Source organism: Dipodomys merriami, unplaced genomic scaffold (assembly GCF_024711535.1).
Source record: "Dipodomys merriami isolate MVZ:Mamm:240054 unplaced genomic scaffold, mDipMer1.0.p SCAF_1, whole genome shotgun sequence".
Classification (NCBI taxonomy): domain Eukaryota; kingdom Metazoa; phylum Chordata; class Mammalia; order Rodentia; family Heteromyidae; genus Dipodomys; species Dipodomys merriami.
In genome coordinates, this window is record NW_027202270.1 from 92,183,089 (window position 1) to 92,201,612 (window position 18,524).

At 45.2% G+C, this 18,524-nt stretch overlaps 2 protein-coding genes across 5 annotated transcripts; one reads left to right on the plus strand and one right to left on the minus strand.

The window, feature by feature from the left end:
* Positions 1–39: 39 nt before the first annotated feature.
* Gmpr2 (guanosine monophosphate reductase 2) lies at positions 40–8,392 on the plus strand. 3 transcript variants are annotated; one of them, XM_070025832.1, is made up of 10 exons: positions 40–186; positions 535–653; positions 778–897; positions 4,819–4,902; positions 5,086–5,259; positions 6,382–6,463; positions 6,548–6,654; positions 6,802–6,844; positions 7,739–7,898; positions 8,081–8,392. In XM_070025832.1, exons 2-10 carry the CDS (start codon positions 567–569, stop codon positions 8,268–8,270), a joined length of 1,047 nt encoding a protein of 348 aa, XP_069881933.1. In that variant the 5' UTR covers positions 40–186; positions 535–566; the 3' UTR covers positions 8,271–8,392. The 3 variants fall into 3 exon arrangements, with proteins under 3 accessions (XP_069881933.1, XP_069881942.1, XP_069881952.1); XM_070025841.1 differs by lacking the exon at positions 40–186 and adding an exon at positions 223–244; XM_070025851.1 differs by lacking the exons at positions 40–186; positions 535–653 and adding an exon at positions 2,391–2,464 and having other exon boundaries at positions 812–897.
* Tinf2 (TERF1 interacting nuclear factor 2) lies at positions 6,755–12,386 on the minus strand. Of its 2 annotated transcripts, none has more exons than XM_070025827.1 (9): positions 12,181–12,386; positions 11,936–12,040; positions 11,720–11,821; positions 11,532–11,639; positions 11,349–11,445; positions 9,822–10,269; positions 9,666–9,733; positions 9,470–9,561; positions 6,755–6,886 (listed from the first exon to the last, which is right to left on the minus strand). In XM_070025827.1, exons 1-9 carry the CDS (start codon positions 12,370–12,372, stop codon positions 6,863–6,865), a joined length of 1,236 nt encoding a protein of 411 aa, XP_069881928.1. In that variant the 5' UTR covers positions 12,373–12,386; the 3' UTR covers positions 6,755–6,862. The 2 variants fall into 2 exon arrangements, with proteins under 2 accessions (XP_069881928.1, XP_069881923.1); XM_070025822.1 differs by lacking the exon at positions 6,755–6,886 and adding an exon at positions 8,486–9,355.
* Positions 12,387–18,524: the final 6,138 nt, after the last annotated feature.

Genomic DNA, 18,524 nt, shown 5'->3' on the forward strand with positions numbered 1-18,524 from the left:
AGTGAGTGAACTCTGTTTCCCAGAAGACCACACGTGGTCCTGCAGAAGGCGAACTTCCGGTTGGTTTTAGCCGGCAATTAGCGGAACCTGTTGGCGTTGCCCGCTAGGTTTAGCAAGGCTGTAGGACACTAGTTGCTAAGCAAAGGTACCTTTGGTCAACTGCCACCTCGGCCGAGCCTACAGGAAGTAAGTATCCCTAGGCCGGAAGCTGATCAAGACCTCTGGGTTCCTTCTCTCATAGTCAGTCAGTGCTTACTCCAATTACTTTTTGCTGGGACATGGGAAGAAAGAATAGTGGGATAAGCAATGCACCGTCAGAATCACCCACAACTCTTTCCCAGTTCTCTTTAATCAGTTAAAAAGGAATCGAGAGAAATCTCCACAGGACGGTCCCAACCACGAGTTTGACCTGTATAACAAACTTCCATAACTTAAGCGAGGAGAGATAGACCGACCCTTCCGTGCACCATCAGGATGTTGAGGTCCTAGGGGATGGATTTTGGATTTGGTTCTTTCTCACTTTTTGTCTTCCAGCCCTTAGATCCGTGGTTTCTTTAGACCCCGCCATGCCTCATATCGACAATGATGTGAAGCTAGACTTCAAGGATGTCCTGTTGAGGCCAAAACGCAGCACCCTTAAATCTCGAAGTGAGGTGAGCCTGCTTCTCTTCTTGCTCTCTTTTGCACAAGCACCTGGTGGGCCAGGACCAAAAAAAGCTGCTTTGTTCTGTTCTCATGTGATGAATGAAACGATCAGTTTCCTGTTTCTATTTGCAGGTGGATCTCACAAGATCCTTTTCATTTCGGAACTCAAAGCAGATGTACACTGGTGTACCCATTATTGCTGCCAATATGGATACTGTGGGCACCTTTGAGATGGCCAAGGTTCTCTCTAAGGTGGGATTTCTTGTATGCTACTTACCTAATGTTAGATTAGGCTAGCTGGTTTCAGAGGCATTTGCATTCTTATTTCCAGTTAGCTCTCTGACAGTTAGCAGTTAGAATTCTTGAATGTACTATTTCTCTGGTACTAAGGCCCCTTTTACCCTATCTGTTCAAAGGGCCATCTTACGGTGGTGTGTGATTGTACATGCCTGTAATTCCATATATGTGGTAGTTTGGAATGGGGTGAATTTCAGTGTGAGGGCAGCCTTGGCAAAAATGTTAGCAAGACCCCATCTCAACAAACAAGCTGGGCATGCTGGGGCTAGTCTGTCATCTTAGCTACTAGGAGACAGGTTGGAGGATTGCACTCTGGCCCTGGGCAAAAATGCTGAACTCTATAAAAAGAAATAGCTAAAACAAAACAGGGCTAGAGGTATGCCTCAGCAGGTAGAGTGCTTGCTTAACAAGTTTAAGACACTGAATTCAGACTCCAGAACAGCCCCTACACACAGAAAAAGAAAAAGGGCCATCTAAATTAATGAGATTCAAAGTTACGTTTTGTCCCATTTTTCTGATATATGAACAGAACTTTTATTTCCCCTAATTTACACACCTCACCAACTTTCCCCATTTCTTAGGCTATCCTTTCCCAACTATATTTATCTCTCAGTCACATCATGTGTGCAGCAGTAAGCATTCACTGTTTTGGTCTAGAAACTAAATCCAGTTTGAGCTCTCAATTCCTAACTAGAATATCCTAGAGAAGCAGCTTACTCATTTTTATGCCTGCTATTCTTTTGTTGTTGTTTTGTTTTGTTTTTTTTTTTGGTCATAGGGCTTGAACTTAGGGCCTGGGCACTGTTCTCGAGCTTGTTTTGCTCAAAGATAGCACTCTACCAATTTGAGCCACAGTGCCACTTCCGGTTTTTGAGAGGTTAATTGGAAATAAGTGTCTCAAGGACTTTTCTGCTTGAGCTTCCTTGGAATCTCGATCCTCAGATTTCAGCCTCCTGAGTAGCTAGGATTACAGATGTGAGCCACCAGGGCCCAGCATGCCTGCTATTCTTCCTTTCTTCTTCTTCTTCTTTTTTTAAAATATATTTTTATTGTGAAAATACTGTACAGAGGGTTTACAATTACATGGATAAGATAATGAGCACATTTCTTATCAAGCATTGTAGCCTCCTGCTTTGTTTCCCCTTCCCATCCCTTCGTATCTCCCCTCTCCCCCCACCAAAGTTGTAAAGTTCGTTTTTCAACATAACGACTTGTACATCTCATTGTTGCAATGGATCCTCCTGTATCCCTGTTTTAACAATTTGTTTTTTCCCTTCCCCTCCACATATACCAACATCATTTATAGTGAAAGCAGGGGTTATACCATGGGGGAGGGACATACAAATGCCTGCTATTCTTTTGAAAAAAATCTTCCTCTTCTTTAAGTCGTAGGTTGCTGATAGTTTCTGGGACATGGCCCCAATGGAATATGTTTTTCTTACATACAGGTTGTTCACTTTGAAAATGGAAGACACTGCTCCTGTCAGTAATATTACCTGCCTCTATGCTTGTAGCTGAGAAGGTAGATAGTTACGTGGGCACTTTTGACAATATACACACTCTGCTGGTTAATCTGTGAAGCATTAGTTGAATTCTGTTGCTATTTGTAGCTTTGTTTACCTTATGGACTTAATCTCCCTGCCTAATTTTGATTGTTGTGTCTTTGTGGAATGTTTGTCACCATTTCTCTGAGGCTGATAGTTACGCAGTTTTATTACTTTATTCCTGTTCCTCTTTACTAACTGCTTAGGAATCCTTTTGCCCATTGTCAGTCTACCCTGACCAGTAGACTTGAAGAATAGTTAATCTATTAGGTTAGTAGACATGGCTATATTACATGAGCTGTATTAGGGACTGACTTGCTATAATATGGATGAATTTTAAAGAAATCAGATTTTTAGCTGGGCACTGGTAGCTCACACTGCAGTCCTAGCTACTCAAAAGGCTGAAATTTGAGGATTGTGGTTCAAAGCCAGCTTAGGCAGGACAGTTTGAGATTCTTTTTTTTTTTTTTTTTTTTTGGTCCGGTCGTGGGGCCTGAATTCTGGGCCTGGGCTCCGTCCCTCAGCTCTTCAGCTCAAGGCTAGTGTTCTACCACTTGAGCATCAGCGCCACTTCCAGCTTTTTGCTTATGTGGTGCTGAGGAATCGAACCCAGGGCCTCATGCATGCAAGGCAAGTGCTCTACCACTGAGCCACCTTCCCAGCCCCAAGTTTGAGATTTTTATCTCCAGTTAGCCAACAAAAAGCTGTAAGTGGAACTGTGGCTCAAGTGGTAGAGTGACAGCCTTGAGTGGAAAAAGCTCAGGGATAGCACCCAGGCCCGGAGTATTTTTATGTTTTTTGGTCAGTCATGGGGCTTGAACTCAGGGCCTGGGTGCTGTCCCTGAGCCTCTTTGTGCTGAAGGCTGGGCTCTAGCACTTGAGCCACAGTTCCACTTACAGCACCACTTCCGGTTTTCCGTGTATATAGAACTGAGGAATTGAACCCAGGGCTTCATGCATGCTAGCAATCACTCTACCAATAAGCCATATTCCTAGCCCCACAAATGAGTTGTTGGTGTTTTTTTTTTTTTTTTTTTTGCTCAGTTGTGGGGCTTGAACTTTGGGCTTGGGCACTGTCCTTGTGCTCTACAGCTCAAGGCGAATGCTCTACCACTTGAGCCCAGTGCCACTTCCGGTTTTCTGGTGGTTAATTGGAGATGAGAGTCTCATGGACTTTCCTGCCCAGGCTGGCTTTGAACGGTGATCCTCAGATCACAGCCTCCTGAGTAGCTAGGATTATAGGCATGATCCACAGTGCCCGTGAGTAGCTAGGATTATAGGCATGATCCACAGTGCCCGGCTCATAAATGATTTTTTAAGGCTTGGTTTGTACTAGATGTTTATCATGATACATTATACCTGTGTATCTCCCAGTTCTGTTGACGTCCAAGAGCAACTTCCTTTATCAACATCTTCACAGTAGAATGTTATTAAGAAAGCAGAATTTAGTACCAGTTTTAGCTACAGTGTTGATGATAAACTGAGTAAGTGTCTAGTTGCTACAGATACATGACTGGGTTTTTTGTCAGCCAAAAGATTTGTGTTGTCTCAGCCAACTGCTATCTCATGTTTGCATGTTTGCACCTTAGAATAACATAAACATTCAGAGTGGCTTTTAAATACCTTTTTCAAGTATTGCAATATTGCTTGCAAGTTGTGCAGTTGGATTATGAGCCTGCCAAGTCATCATTATCCTTCAGCTTGGTTGAATGAAATTTTGTACTTTTGGATACATTTGCATACAAAAAACTTGTAAAAATTATGTATGCAAAATATTTTTGTATACTTTTGACAAATATCTGTCACCCAACATGAACACTTGTTCTTTCATCCAGTGAGAATGGAGCAAGGATGTGATAGCTCTTTGGCTACTTATCTTTTGTGGGAATCTAAACAGACTGAATTACTGCTTACAAATGAGCCAGAAAAGACCAGAAACATATTAATACTTTGTTACCTTAAGAGGGAGGATTAAGTGAATCACTGACTCCATATTCTCTTCATGGTTGGCCACTACTTGTCCCACTATCTCCACTTTACCAACAGCATGTCCTTATCACCTTGTAGATATGTGCTGGCAGGAAAAATACAATCCTGTTAACAGAGTACCTAAGTAGGAATATTTGACCAGTACTAGCTTTTGGTAAAAAGCTGTGCTGGGATTTGTAGGGAGAGTAATGGTTCAACTCAAATCTCAGCTCAACCATGAACTTAAAAGTTGGTTTCCTTTCAAATCCCAGTCATTTTCTTTATTAGAATAGTATAAAGGTCTCTTTCAAGAAAGGAACCTAGTAGGGGTTTCTTTTTTTATGTTTTTTTTTCTTCTCCCCAGTTTTCCCTCTTCACTGCTGTCCATAAGCACTACAGCCTTGATCAGTGGCAAGACTTTGCTAGCAAGAATCCTGACTGTCTTGAGGTAATACTGGATCTGCCCCATTCCCTTTCTTATCCAAGTTTTCTAGGAAACTTTTTTTTTTTCGGGGGAGGGGGTTACTGGAGATCAACCCTCACCTTTAATGCTTGCTGACTGCTTATTAGATCTTTGGTTGCTACAGGTTGATCTAATGCTCTCATGTCAATAGTCCTCTTTCTCCCACAGTATCTGGCTGCCAGCTCAGGCACAGGCTCTTCTGATTTTGAGCAGCTGGAACAGATCCTAGAAGCTATTCCCCAGGTGAAATATATTTGCTTGGATGTGGCAAATGGCTATTCTGAACATTTTGTTGAATTTGTAAAGGACGTACGGAAGCACTTCCCCCAACACACTATCATGGTATGTTTGTTACCCTGTAGTTTTTACATTCCTTTCTCGCTACTCCTTGTTGACTCTCCATTTTGTCTTATCAGCTCATTTCTCCTCTATTGTACTATGATATTCCTAGTCCACATGATGTAACTGGGTGATCACTCATGGTTCTAAGCTGCAAATAAGTTCATTGTCTCTGACCCTACAAATCCAGAGTCTCTGACATCACTCATAAAACTATGCTCAAACATTTATGCATTGTACATACTTGTGGTACAAATCACATCTGCACACAGAAATGGAACTGTTCTAGTCATATAAAAAGTGTCACATGAAAACAAAACCCGAAGTGTTACAGATATGTTTTATTTTTAAAGAAGCTTAAGGAAGGGGGCTGGGAAGGTGGCTCAGTGGTAGAGCACTTGCCTTGCATGCCTGAGGCCCTGGGTTCGATTCCTCAGCACCACATAAGCAAAAAGAAAAAAGCCGGAAGTGGCGCTGTGGCTCAAGTAGTAGAGCGCTAGCCTTGAGCTGAAGAGCTGAGGGACAGCGCTCAGGCCCAGAGTTCAGGCCCCACGACCGGACCCAAAAAAAAAAAAAAAAAAAAAAAAAAAAGAAGCTTAAGGAAGTAAGTCCTTATTAATTTCAAAAGGATGTTGGTGCTGCCCCTCAATAACAAGTGCATCTGGGCAGAGCAGATGTTTAGCCTATATTTCCATCTTCTCCCTTTCTCTAAAGCCAGCCATAGAGCTTTAGGACCGGCTATATTGGAACCCCTTGGCTAAGTCAGATCCAAGTTTGGTTTTAAAGTTTTCTTTGCTTCCCTGAATGCTCCTCCAAACCACCTGTCTTCCTGATGATCTGCTTTGTTGCCTCAGGCAATAAAGTGTGTCCTGGACCTCAGCTTTACCCTAGTTAAACAGTGACACTGGCCATTTTTCACCTTACCTTTCAAAGGACTGTGGGAATGAGTGGGAAATGGTATCCTTTTAAATAGCTAGTATAGAAGCCCTCAGAGGGCCTAGTAGAAGGCACCACAGTATGCTTGAAATAACACTAGCAGGTCATATAGTCTAGGTATGCTATAATGAGCATGAAAACTCCTCTCCATTCTTGATCCTAAGGATGCTCTATTTTGCTGTCTCTCAGGCAGGGAATGTGGTAACAGGAGAGATGGTGGAAGAGCTAATCCTCTCTGGGGCTGACATCATCAAAGTGGGAATTGGGCCAGGTAAGTTGGTTCATCAGGACCACTGGCTATCCCATCAGTGGCAAGCATCCATGGAACACTTCACTTCCACCGTTGTACCCACAGGTTCTGTGTGTACAACCCGGAAGAAAACGGGAGTAGGGTATCCACAGCTCAGTGCAGTGATGGAATGTGCGGACGCTGCACATGGCCTCAAAGGCCACATCATTTCAGTAAGTCTCAAGGGCTGGCAGGATATGAGTCTGCCAAACAGGAGCTTTCTGATGTGGCTTCGTCCACTTTGAGGTGGGTTGGTGGGAAGTCACTGAGAGGGTTTGGGAAGTCCATGTTGTGTCTTCACAGTGCTCCTTACTTTGTAGGATGGAGGCTGCAGCTGCCCTGGGGATGTGGCCAAGGCTTTTGGTAAGGTTTGTAAAGAGGTTAGGAGGACCCAGAAGCTGAATCCTGTAGAAAAGGATGAGTTACCTCTGAGTGTCTAGGATCAGGCCAGAGAAGCTCAAGAAGCCACTGAGATTCTTTCCTAATATGAACTAGTCTCCCAATGCGTATGGTATCACCTGGGGCAAGCCAGCAGAGGAAACTTGGAGAGACTGATTTTAATTTTCCAAGTGTGAGCAAGGGCCATCTACACTGTCCCCTAGACTGTTGGGCAATGTAGATTCCTGAGCCCCACAGCGGGCCCACACAACCAGCCTCCAAGGGACAGGGCTGCAAATATTTTTCCCCCCTTTGTTTCCCAAGTGATCCTTACATGGGAGACCTCTGCTCTTGGGTCAGGTAAAAATCACACTGCTGGGAGCAGTAAAATAGTATGACCAAAGAATGGCACTGGCAGGAAAAGGGAAACAGTAGCTAGGTCACAGAGCTCCAGAGGCTTTTCAAAATCTTGACAAGCCAGCCAGTGGATCATGCCTGTAATCCTAGCTATTCAGGAGACTTGTGACCTACAGGATTGAGGTTCAAACCCAGCCCTGGCAGAAAAGCCTCTTAAGATTCTGTCTCTAAGATAAACCAACAAAAAAGCAGGGCTACAAGCATAGCTCTTGCAGAGCAAGAAAGCACAAGGTCCTGCGTTCAAGCCCTGATACTGGGGGGAAAATGCTGAAGAAAACAGACACACTGGGAAGTAGAAACCAAGGCAAAGCAGGCCTGTGTGCATCATGGGTCAGCTGGGCACACAGAACTGAGAAGATGTTCAAGTTGTCAGCACTGAAGATTTGGCATGAATTGCTTTTATGGGTGGCCATGTGGGCACCTTGGCCACCTACATCTTTCTCACCTCTTTGGTTTTGGCAGGGGCAGGTGCTGACTTTGTGATGCTGGGTGGCATGTTGGCTGGACACAGTGAGTCAGGAGGTGAGCTCATTGAGAGGGATGGTAAGAAGTACAAGCTCTTCTATGGAATGAGTTCTGAAATGGCCATGAAGAAGTATGCTGGTGGCGTGGCTGAGTACAGGTATGTGTGGAGGCTAGGCAGCTGAGGGTTCTGACAAAGCTATCTAGCAGATGTGGTTTCATGGGTACTAGGAAATGAACAGTAGAATGCTCAGGGGAAAAAAATGACAAGGGAGGCTAAATGCTAGAGTTGGGACAAGCTTAAAGAAGAGAAGGTAATAACATTTTTTTCCTATTCCAAAGGGCCTCAGAGGGAAAGACAGTGGAAGTTCCCTTTAAAGGGGACGTAGAATATACTATCCGTGACATCCTAGGAGGGATCCGGTCAACATGTACCTACGTGGGAGCAGCTAAGCTCAAAGAGTTGAGCCGGAGAACGACCTTCATCCGAGTCACCCAGCAGGTGAATCCAATCTTCGGTGACACACACTAGAGCCAAGCAGTCCTGCTCTCAGGACAGCAGCACTCTACCACATGGCCCTCCAAGTTGGGCTTGTTACCCATTCCAGCTAGTATGGTAGTGTATTACTTTATTAGTTCCTATCAGCTCAATTCCTGTAGGCTCCTGCATTAATGCTATATTTCTCTGCATACACACCCACTGGGAAGAAAGAAAACAATCAGAAAATAAAGACAATCAAATGGGAATCAAGGGACTCAGCATCTTGAAGATTATTAAGAGAAAAAAAGATACTAATTGATATATAAATGCTTTACATGGCCTTGGTCTGGAAAAGGCAGGCTTTTGTAATCATGTCTTCTTAATCAGTTTCATGAGATCTTCAAATATCTGAAAAGCTTAGAAGTATTTATGTTTTTGAAATAACTCAGTAAAAAAAGAGATCCCATTGGCTGTAGAGAGATGTTACTGCTTTCTGCACAATGCTAGCATCTGGGTGCTGTTTCAGGGTGGGCAAAGGAAGGATTCACACTGACCCAGAGGATGGATACTTGAGTATTATTAACATGAATTATTCCATTGTAACACCATCACCCCAAGTAACGTGGCAGTGAGAGAATTTACACAGCATATTCTGGCATTAGGCTATTTTCAGAATAGTGCAAGGATAATTTCCACATTCTCAAGCCCAGTAACCATCCTGGGCAGAAATGAGTAACACTTTCCAAAGGAAGTAGAAAAGCAAAGGGATTCTTCTAGCTCTAGAGGGGCCAGTTCTGTTAATAAGGAATGACTGCTGACCTATAGGAGACTTAATTTCCCTCCTTTACATCAAGACAATATTATAATAAGCTGAAATATCAAGAATTACAGTTGTGAGCAATGAAGCCAGGCAACTCAAGCCTGGGCTTCCATTTCAGTCACTAAGCTGCCTACAGAACTGCAGAGGCAGATGGGCAGGTGTAGAGGACATTCCAGTGCTATCATAGAAGGCTAGAGCTGTCTATGCAGTCATGGGAAGGAGCAAGCAGGCTATTGGGGCCAGAAATGGGAAGATATTCACAGAACGTAGGGATCAAGGTGTCAGACTTTGTCTTCTGATAGCTTCCCAAAGACTCCTGCAGAGAAGGGAGCAGTGAGAGCCCATCATCAGAAACCACTCCCTGAACCCCTCTTTAACCTGGAGGAGTGGATTTGTCTTGTTCAACCCACCTTTTCCCCTTCTTACTCACCTTTCCTTCTCTTTGACTATTTCCTTCCTCATCAGAGTCCAAAACCAAATCCCCTATGGTAATGACTGAGCTGCACAGAGATGGAGAGCACACTGCAGGAAAGAAAGCAGAATCAATCTACTCTAGGTAAATTCAGGCCCTGAAAAGTCCCCAAGACAAAAGGCTGTTGGAGCCAATCCTGGTTTAGTCCACCTACCTCGTTTCTTGGCCCTAGGAGGTGATAATGACAGTCTCAGGGGATCCATGTAGCAATCCAAGGAATTCCTGAGGTAGAAACAACAAAAAGATAGGGTGAAGGGGAAACAGGTAAAAGAATGAGCTCCTGGGAGGGAAAAACAACTCTTCCACTCACGCCTTTTGTTCTGCAGCAGACAAGTCTGATGAGTTCTCCTCCAAAGCCTTTCCCCCTAGGCTCTGAGATGGATTCTTAGACTTCCCAGTGGAGGCTGCTCGTGTGCCCCCAGAATCTGCTGTGTTTCCAGTGTGTATCCCTTGTTCTTCTCTGCTTTCAGACTTCGATGTAACCTGGGTTGATGAGCTCAGATTCCTAAAGGGGAACAACATGACCGTGGGGCGCTCTTTGTGCCCTCCCTTTGCAGATGTCCATTGGGAGTGGGTTCTTCGCTGGCCTAGAGGGGCCAGATTGAAGTGGTGGCCTGATAAGAGTTCTGGATGCTTTCTTGAGGCTGGTCCTTGGGGGCTAGGCTTAGATTTTGGCAGAGGACTGTAGAGGACTCCTTTGGGATGTGGAGGAGGAGTCTGTTTCACAGACTCTGTCAGCTTCACTAAGTCAGAGTTTTCTGAAAAAGAAAGTGAGGCTACTTTTTTTTTTACTGCTCATCTGCTGCCACTTGAGCCCCATACTTCTACCTCCCACTTTCTGCTAGTTAACTGGAGAAAAAAGTCTCTTGGATTTGTCTACCCAGGCTGGCTTTGAACCTTGATCCTCCTATCTTAGAATTCAGAGTAGCAGGGCTGGGAAGGTGGCTCAGTGGTAGAGCGCTTGCCTTGCATGCCTGAGGCCCTGGGTTCAATTCCTCAGCACCACATAAGCAAAAAGAAAAAAGCCAGAAGTGGCGCTGTGGCTCAAGCAGTAGAGCGCTAGCCTTGAGCTGAAGAGCTGAGGGACAGTGCCCAGGCCCAGAGTTCAGGCCCCACGACCGGACCCAAAAAAAAAAAAAATTCTGAGTAGCTAGAATTGTAGGTATGAGCAACCAGCACCCAGGAAAATAAGGCTCCTTTAAAGAGAAAATATGCCTCAAGCTCACTTAACTTGTTTTGTGTTAGTACAGGGGCTTGAACTTTGTCTGGGCACTGTTGCTTAGGTTTTTTTGTTTGTTTTTGTTGGTTGTGGGGCTTGAACTCTGGGCTTGGGCTCTGTCTCTCAGCTCTTCAGCTCAAGGTGAGCGCTCTACCACTTGAGCCACAGTGCCACTTCTGGTTTTCATGTGGTTTTATTGGAGATAATAGTCTTACGGACTTTCCTGCCTGGGCTGGCTTTGAACTGCAATCCTCAGATCTCAGCCTCCTTAGCAGCTAGGATTACAGACACAAGCCACCAGTGCCCGGCTTTGCTTAGCTCTTTTGCTTAAGGCCAGCCCTGAATAGTTAGGATTACAGGGATAAACCACTGGGGCCAACACAGGGAAGGAAAGTCCCTAAGACTCTTATCTCCAATTAACCATGAAAAATCAAGAATAGGAGCTGTGGCTCAAGTGGTAGAGTGCTATCCTTGAGCAAAAAAGCTCAGGGACAAGACCCAGGCCTTGAGTTCAAGCTCTACTGGCACGCGTGCGTGTACACATGTACACACACACAAACACAGAAATGTTGTTAGGTCAGACACTGCCTCCCAAATTCCTAGTTATCCCTTATATACCTGGAAGTGGCCACTCCATGTCCATACCATACTGCCTCAGGGTAAGAGAAGAGGTCACAGAAATTCCAGGCTGCAACCAATTCAGCACATCTTGGAGCTGTGGGCAGGGAAACAGGTATGAAGACCACAGTCCTGGATACCACTGCTCATACTTAATACCATAAGTACTCTGCCCCAGCAAACCTTCTCTGCCTGCAATGTAGGCAGTGCTTTTTCTAGCTGACACAGGTATTCGAAAAACAGCTTTTCCATGGCAGCAAGAAAAGGTTCTCCATACTCTTGTTCAAGTTCCTGCAGAGGGAGAAAGAGGCAAGCAAAAAGAGGATTACGGAAAATTGAGTCATAAAACAGCTTCAATTAGCCAGTCTCACCTGCAGGTTGGAGGCCAAATCCACGGAGTCCTCTGAGAGCTGTTTCACCTGCTGGCAAAAAGTTTCTTGTGCCTCCGAAATCTTTCTCAGATCTTGTTTTGTCTGTCGAGGATATGGATGGCAAAAGATGGCAGAATCAAGATCTAGCAGTCGAGAGGAGGGGTAACTAGTGCAGTTAGGGTACCTGCGGTTAGGGATTGTTCAGGGTTTACTCACAGCTTTAGGGTCCCGCACTCTAGGTCCAGACTGTGCAAAGTGGTGATTCAGGACGTTCAGGACGTGGGCCCAAGGCCGGCCCTGCAGGATCAGCTCCACCACCATCTGTATAGTACTGAGCTCAGAATCCCCAATTTAAGAGACTAACAACCCTTTTCCAACAAGTCCTACTCCCAACCTGTCGTCCCATTCCCAGGTCCTCGCACCCCACCCCTTTCCAGGTCCTAACTCGCTCCATCCAATACCTTGGCCTTTAGTCCCAGACACAGGCGTTCATGATGCCGGTAGAGAACCAAGCCCGGAGCGGCAGCGCGAAGCGAGTGCAGAAACTCCAGGACTCGCGGAAAATGCTCCACACAGCGTCGGCGTACAACTTGCCAGCTGGCAGCGGCTGCCAAGCGCAGGGAGGCCGGCCCGGCCCCGGGAGGCGGGTCCATGGCCCGCGGGATCCTTCCCCGGGCCGTGCCTCCTACTTCCGGACCCCTCTCAGAGAAAAGCTTCCGGCGGCCCGTTGTGGCTCCGGTCTTTGGTAGGCGCTGGCTACTTAGCGACCTGGCTGACCTGTGTCCTGTAGGCCACCAGGATTCTGGAGACTTCTTGCCTGGGGTGGAACTTGAAGGAAAGAGCCGGTCGACTCCGACACCACAGATGGCTAAGCTTTCAACCCCGCCGCTGTCTTGGCGCCCTGAGCACCTCACTTCCGGATCGGTTGGCACTTTCCCTTGCCCCGGAAAGAGACGGTAAGAGAGGACCAATGGGGGAAAGTCTGGGGCTGTGACGTCCGTCCAAGGCCTTGGCGCACGGGGTTACTGCCGGGTACTGCGCTTGGCTGCTGCGGCCTTAGAAGCCGCGCTTCGGGCCCAGTTAGCTTCTGCCTTGCTCCGCCGACCTTTTAGAGAAGGCGAGTCACTTCTTCGTGTCTTCTGGCTTTGTGAAGCGAGGACCGTGCTACCTCCCCTGTCGGTCGTCTTAACCTACTCAAATATGGTTCCTTAAAGCCGCCTCTGGGTGTTACAGCCACAAGACAGAAGGTGGTGCTCGCCTTCTAAAAACAAAAGCGCGGCCGGGTTGCCGCTGCCAGGTGAGAGCGCCGGCCTAGTGTGCCGAAGGCCCTGGGTTCCCCCTCAGCACCGACGACTCATTAAACACGCCCGTAAATAAAACCTCAAAGTTTGAAAAGAAGCGAATTGTTTACTGCTGTTTTCTAGGATTAGAGGTAATTGATCTGTGCTTCTCTATGTTACCCTTCTCTGCGTAGTTGAAACTTTGAAGCTTTTCTTTTTCGAATTTCTGTTGTGCACTTAGTCATCCCCCCTTACTGAGTTGACTCTTTTTACTTGTCTGTGTTCTTGTCATCCTTTCTGGTGCCTCTCCTAATTTCCATTAAGTATCGAACCTGGCACACAGTGGACTACTCTCCTTTGTCGAGTTAGTTAACCTGTCCCAATCACTTTACAAGCACTTAGGGAGACTGCCCGTTCTTTGGGTCATTTCTTCCATTCCTAGGTAATAACACATGTTCTCCACCTCCAGGTAAATCTTAGCTTATCCACACATATTTAACTGCCCTGGAATACATACGCACAAGACAGAGCTTTCAACAAGACCTGAGCCCAGGAAAAACTAATTCTAATTCAGGTTGTTAAATGAGTCTAAATGAGCTGAACGAGTCGCTAAATGAATCTAAATAAGCCAAAAAAGGAACTATTCAGCTCCTGCTTGCTACTTTCCTGAGGGATAGAAGAGGTGACAAAGGAGGACTGGAATAAACAGGGACTGAGAAATACTTAAGTCACAGGTCCCAAAACAGGCTCTAAAAACCTAGCTGGGAACCAGTGGCTCAAATCTATAATCCCAGCTACTCAGGAGGCTGAGATCAGAGGAGGTTCAAGCAAGCCTAGACAATTTTTTTTTTTGGGGGGGGGTCCGGTCGTGGGGCCTGAACTCTGGGCCTGGACGCTGTCCCTCAGCTCTTCAGCTCAAGGCTAGCCCTCTACCACTTGAGCCACAGCGCCACTTCCGGCTTTTTTTTTTTTTTTTTCTGCTTATGTGGTGCTGAGGAATTGAACCCAGGGCCTTATGCATGCAAGGCAAACGCTCTACCACTGAGCCACCTTCCCGGCACCTAGACAATTTTTTTTTTTCTCCAATTAACCAGCAAAAAAGCCAGAATTGGGTCCCTAAGTTCAAACTCAATAGAAATAAATAACAGTATAAAAATCACATAGGTCAGAACTCAGATTTACATAAAGTATTAGGAGTATTAGAAAATGAATAAATGAAGAAAAATGTAAAGACTAGAATTGTCTAATCGGTGGTACTTTTTTGTTTTTGTAGTGCTAAGGTCTTGTACATGCTAGGTAGGTGCTCTACCACTGTACCACACCCCCCATAGAAGTTCCTAGTCCTGATCTACGTTTGGTAGGTTGTGATTCTCTGTAACTACGTGTTGGTGTTTTGATTTTGGGGTTTTTTTTTTTTTGTGCCAACACTAGGGCCTGAACTCATGTTCTTGCTTGGCTTTTTGTGTCTGTCTGGACTGGCTTCAAACTGAGATCCTCAGGTATAAGCCACTGGCACCCAGCTAAGACTTCTTAAACTCTAAGACTCAAGAAAATATGTGGTTGGAATTTAGAACACCAGCCACGTGGTCTCATCATTACTGCCGGAGAAGGGTGTATGCTGGAGGAACCCAGGAAAAAAGTGAAGCTGAGAAGAAAATATGGGAGGTGATTGTTGACTGCCCATAGTAACATCAGATTTTTTTTTTTTTTTTGGTCATGGTGTTTGAACTCTGGGCCTGGGCGCTGTCCCTCAGCTCTTCAGCTCAAGGCTAGCGCTCTACCACTTGAGCCACAGCGCCACTTCTAGTAGCATCAGATTTAGACTCTTAAAAACTTGTTTTCTGGAGCCGGGCGCTGGTGGCTCACGCCTGTAATCCTAGCTACTCAGGAGGCTGAGATCTGAGGATCGAGGTTCAAAGCCAGCCCAGGCAGGAGAGACCGTGAGACTCCTATCTCCAATAAACCTCCAGAAAACCGGAAGTGGCGCTGTAGCTCAAGTGGTAGAGTGCTCGCCTTGAGCTGAAGAGCTGAGGGACAGCGCTCAGGCCCAGAGTTCAAGCCCCACGACCGACAAAAAAAAAAAAACAAAAAAAAAAACAAAACTTGTTTTCTGGGCCTGCTACAGGGATTCTGACATGGGAGGTATATGTAAGGGTCCCCAATCTGAATTATTAATAAACATTTCAAGTGATTATAATGAAAGTAGAGTAGTCTAGAGACTCTACTAAAATATGGGAACAGTTTTATTCAAATCATGGCTGAAGGCCTCCAAAGGTCACCCAAAGGAGTAATTTCAGATAGAAGGGAACTATATGAGTACTGGTCTGAGCATAGCCTCTCCTCTTGCAGTGTCATCTCTATGGTTATGGGTACCAGTCCCTGTATCAGTGGATACCTCATTAATCACTTTTATTCTCCCAAGTCAAAACTGGGAGGAAGCCACTTAGGAGGCTAAGATCTGAGGGTCTAGATTTGAAGCCAACTTTTATAGCAAAGTTGATCAGACTCTTACCTCCAGTTAACCACCAAAAAGCTAGAAGTGAAGCTGTGGCTCAAGTGCTAGAGTACCAGTCTTGAGCAGAAAAGCTAAGGGGCAGGGCCCAGGTCCTGAGTTCAAGCCCCAGGACCAGCACAAAAGAAAAGAAACGTGAGCCAGGCACCAGTGGCTCATGCCTGTAATCCTAGCTACTCAGGAGCCTGAGATCTGAGGATCACAGTTCAAAGCCAGCCTGGGCAGGAAAATCCATGAGACTTATCTCCAATAAATCACCAGAAAAACTGGAAGTGGCACTGTGGCTTAAGTGGTAGAGCACTAGCCTGGAGCTGAAGAGCTGAGGGACAGCACCCAGGCCCAGAGTTCAAGCCCCATGGCTGACCAAAAAATAAAATAAAAAATAAAAACAACAACAACAAACTTTTCCATTCTAGAAGGGATGGTATGAAGGAAATATAACCATAAATATAAATGACATAAAATAGGTGTTCCTAGCTATTTTCTTCAGGACAAGCAATCCTAGTAAGCACTCTACTCTGGTGATTAGTACTCAGTTCCCCCAAGTGCCCACTATCTCTATCCTACCCACTGTTATTCTAGCTATCAGTCCCACATTCTCCCCACAACACTGCACACTGTCTTTGACTGCTCCCCCACACTCCCTATCACCCTCCAGTTTAATTTTTTTTTTTTTGAGATGAGGTCTTACAATGAAGCCCAGACTATCTCTGAACTCATGATCCTTCAGCCTTAGGCTCCCCAAATGTTAGGATTAGCCACCACACATAGCACACCTTCCAAACAATTATGAGCACCTGCCATGTGCCATGGGTTGTGACTCAGCCATGGGTAAGAGAGAGAAGGTGCCTCTCTCATGGGACTTAGAGTCGAGTAGAAGGAAACTAGATTCTGAAAGTCCTATCAAGTTAACCCTGAAAGGTAGGGATTCTAATGCCACCCCCAGAAAATTAAACAGGTCCTCTCCATAGAGGATCTCATTTGAGCTGCACAGGATAGGAGCTTACATGGTTCTTGCCTCCAAGCTGTGTGGAGAATAGCATTACTTCCAACAGAGAACCAGGGAGAGAGCCAGAAAAACAACTTTGTAGCAAGTTACAAAGCTAGAAAATTTATTTTAATTTGTTTTGTTCTGGTAATGGGCCTGAGCCCCAGGGTCTGGACCCTAGCCATCTACCACTTGAACCATTGGTTTTTTGGTGGTTAATTGGAGATAAGAGTCATGGATTTTACTGGGTAGCTAGTATTAAGTGTGAGTGAGACACTGGCCTGGCAAGTTAGAGATTTTAAACTCACACAATAGCAATATTTCTCCCAGGTGTTAATGAAAATAGATACAGTTATGAACTGTTTAATCCTTCTAGAAACAATTGAACAAAATGTATTAATAGCCAGATGCTGGTGGGTCACACCTGTAATCATAGTTATTCAGGAGATTGAGCTCTTGAGGATAGCCTTTCACAGCCAGCCCAGGCAGGAAAGTCAGACTCTTATCTCCAGTTAACTATCAGAAAACCAGAAGTGGTGCTATGGCTCAAAGTGGTAGAGTCCTAGACTTGAGCAAAAGAGCTCAGGGACAGTACCTGGACCCTGAGTTCCAACCTTAGGATTGACAAAAATAAATTATTAATAGCTTTAAACTTGCTCCTTTTCCTTTACCCAATTATTTTCACTTTAGGGGTTTGTCTTACTGAAATAATTTTGAATAATTTTTAAATATAAGTACTTAAATGCTTATACAAAGATGTTTACCTCATTTGGCCAGGTTCTGGTAGCTCATGCTTGTAATCTTAGCTATTCAGGAGGCTGATATCTGAGGATCATGGTTTAAAGCCAGCCTAAGCAGGAAAGTCTGTGAGACTTTTGTCTTCAGTTAGCCACCAAAAAGCCAGAAGTAAAGCCACGTACCAGAGGCTCACACCTGTAAACCTAGCTACTCAGGAGGCTGAGATCTGAGGATCATGGTTCAAAGCCAGACTGGGCAGGAAAGGCTGTGAGGCTCTTATCTCCAATTAACCACAGAAAACTGGAAGTAGTGCTGTGGCTCAAGTGGTAGTTAAAGCACTCACCAGAACTGAAAAGTTCAGGGACAGCACCCAGGCCCAGACTTCAAGCCCTACGACTGACAAAAAAGAAAGAAAGAAAGAAAAGCCAGAAATGGAGCTGTGGCTCAAGTGGTAGAACATTAGCCTTGGGCAGAAAGCTTAGGGATAGTGCCTAGGCCCTGAGTTCAAACCCCAGGACAGAACAAAAAAAAAGTTTATCACATTTGGTGATAAACATTATCACCAAACATTATCACATTATCTCCGGTAAACCACTCAGAACACCAGAAGTTGTACAGTGGCTCAAGTGGTAAAGTGCTAGCTTTGACCTGAAGAGCTAAGGGACAAACCCAGGCTGAGTTCAAGCCCCATGGCCAACAAAAAAAAAAACAAAAAAAAAACAAAAAAAAAGAAAAAGAAAAAGAAAAGAAAGGAAGGAAGGAAAGAAAGAAAAGAAAGAACATTGCAGCTAGGTGCTGGTGACTCACACCTGTAAGAAAGAAAGAGAGAAAAAGAGAAAAGAAAGAAAGAAAGAAAGAGAAAGAAAGAAAGAAGATAGAACATTGCAACTAGGTGCTGGTGACTCACACCTGTAATCCTAGCTACTCAGGAGGCTCAAATCTGAGAACCACAGTTCAAAGCCAGCCCGGGCAGGGAAGTCCATGCAACTCTTTTCTCCAATTAACTACCAAAAAGCTAGATGTGGAGCTGTGGCTCAAGTGATAGAGCACTAGCCTTGAGTACAAAAGCTCAGGGAAGTCCCCAGGCCCTGAAATCAAGCCCAAGGACCGGGGCAGGGGGTAGGGGAGTAAAGATACAAGACAGGGGTACAGTGGCTCGCTCCTGTCATCCCCAGTGGACATAGAATTACAGTCCTAGGCTTCCTTGGGCAAAAAGTAAGAAGAGACCTATCAGAAAAATAACTGAAGCAAAAAAAGGTGGAAGTATGGCTGGATTGGTAGAGCATT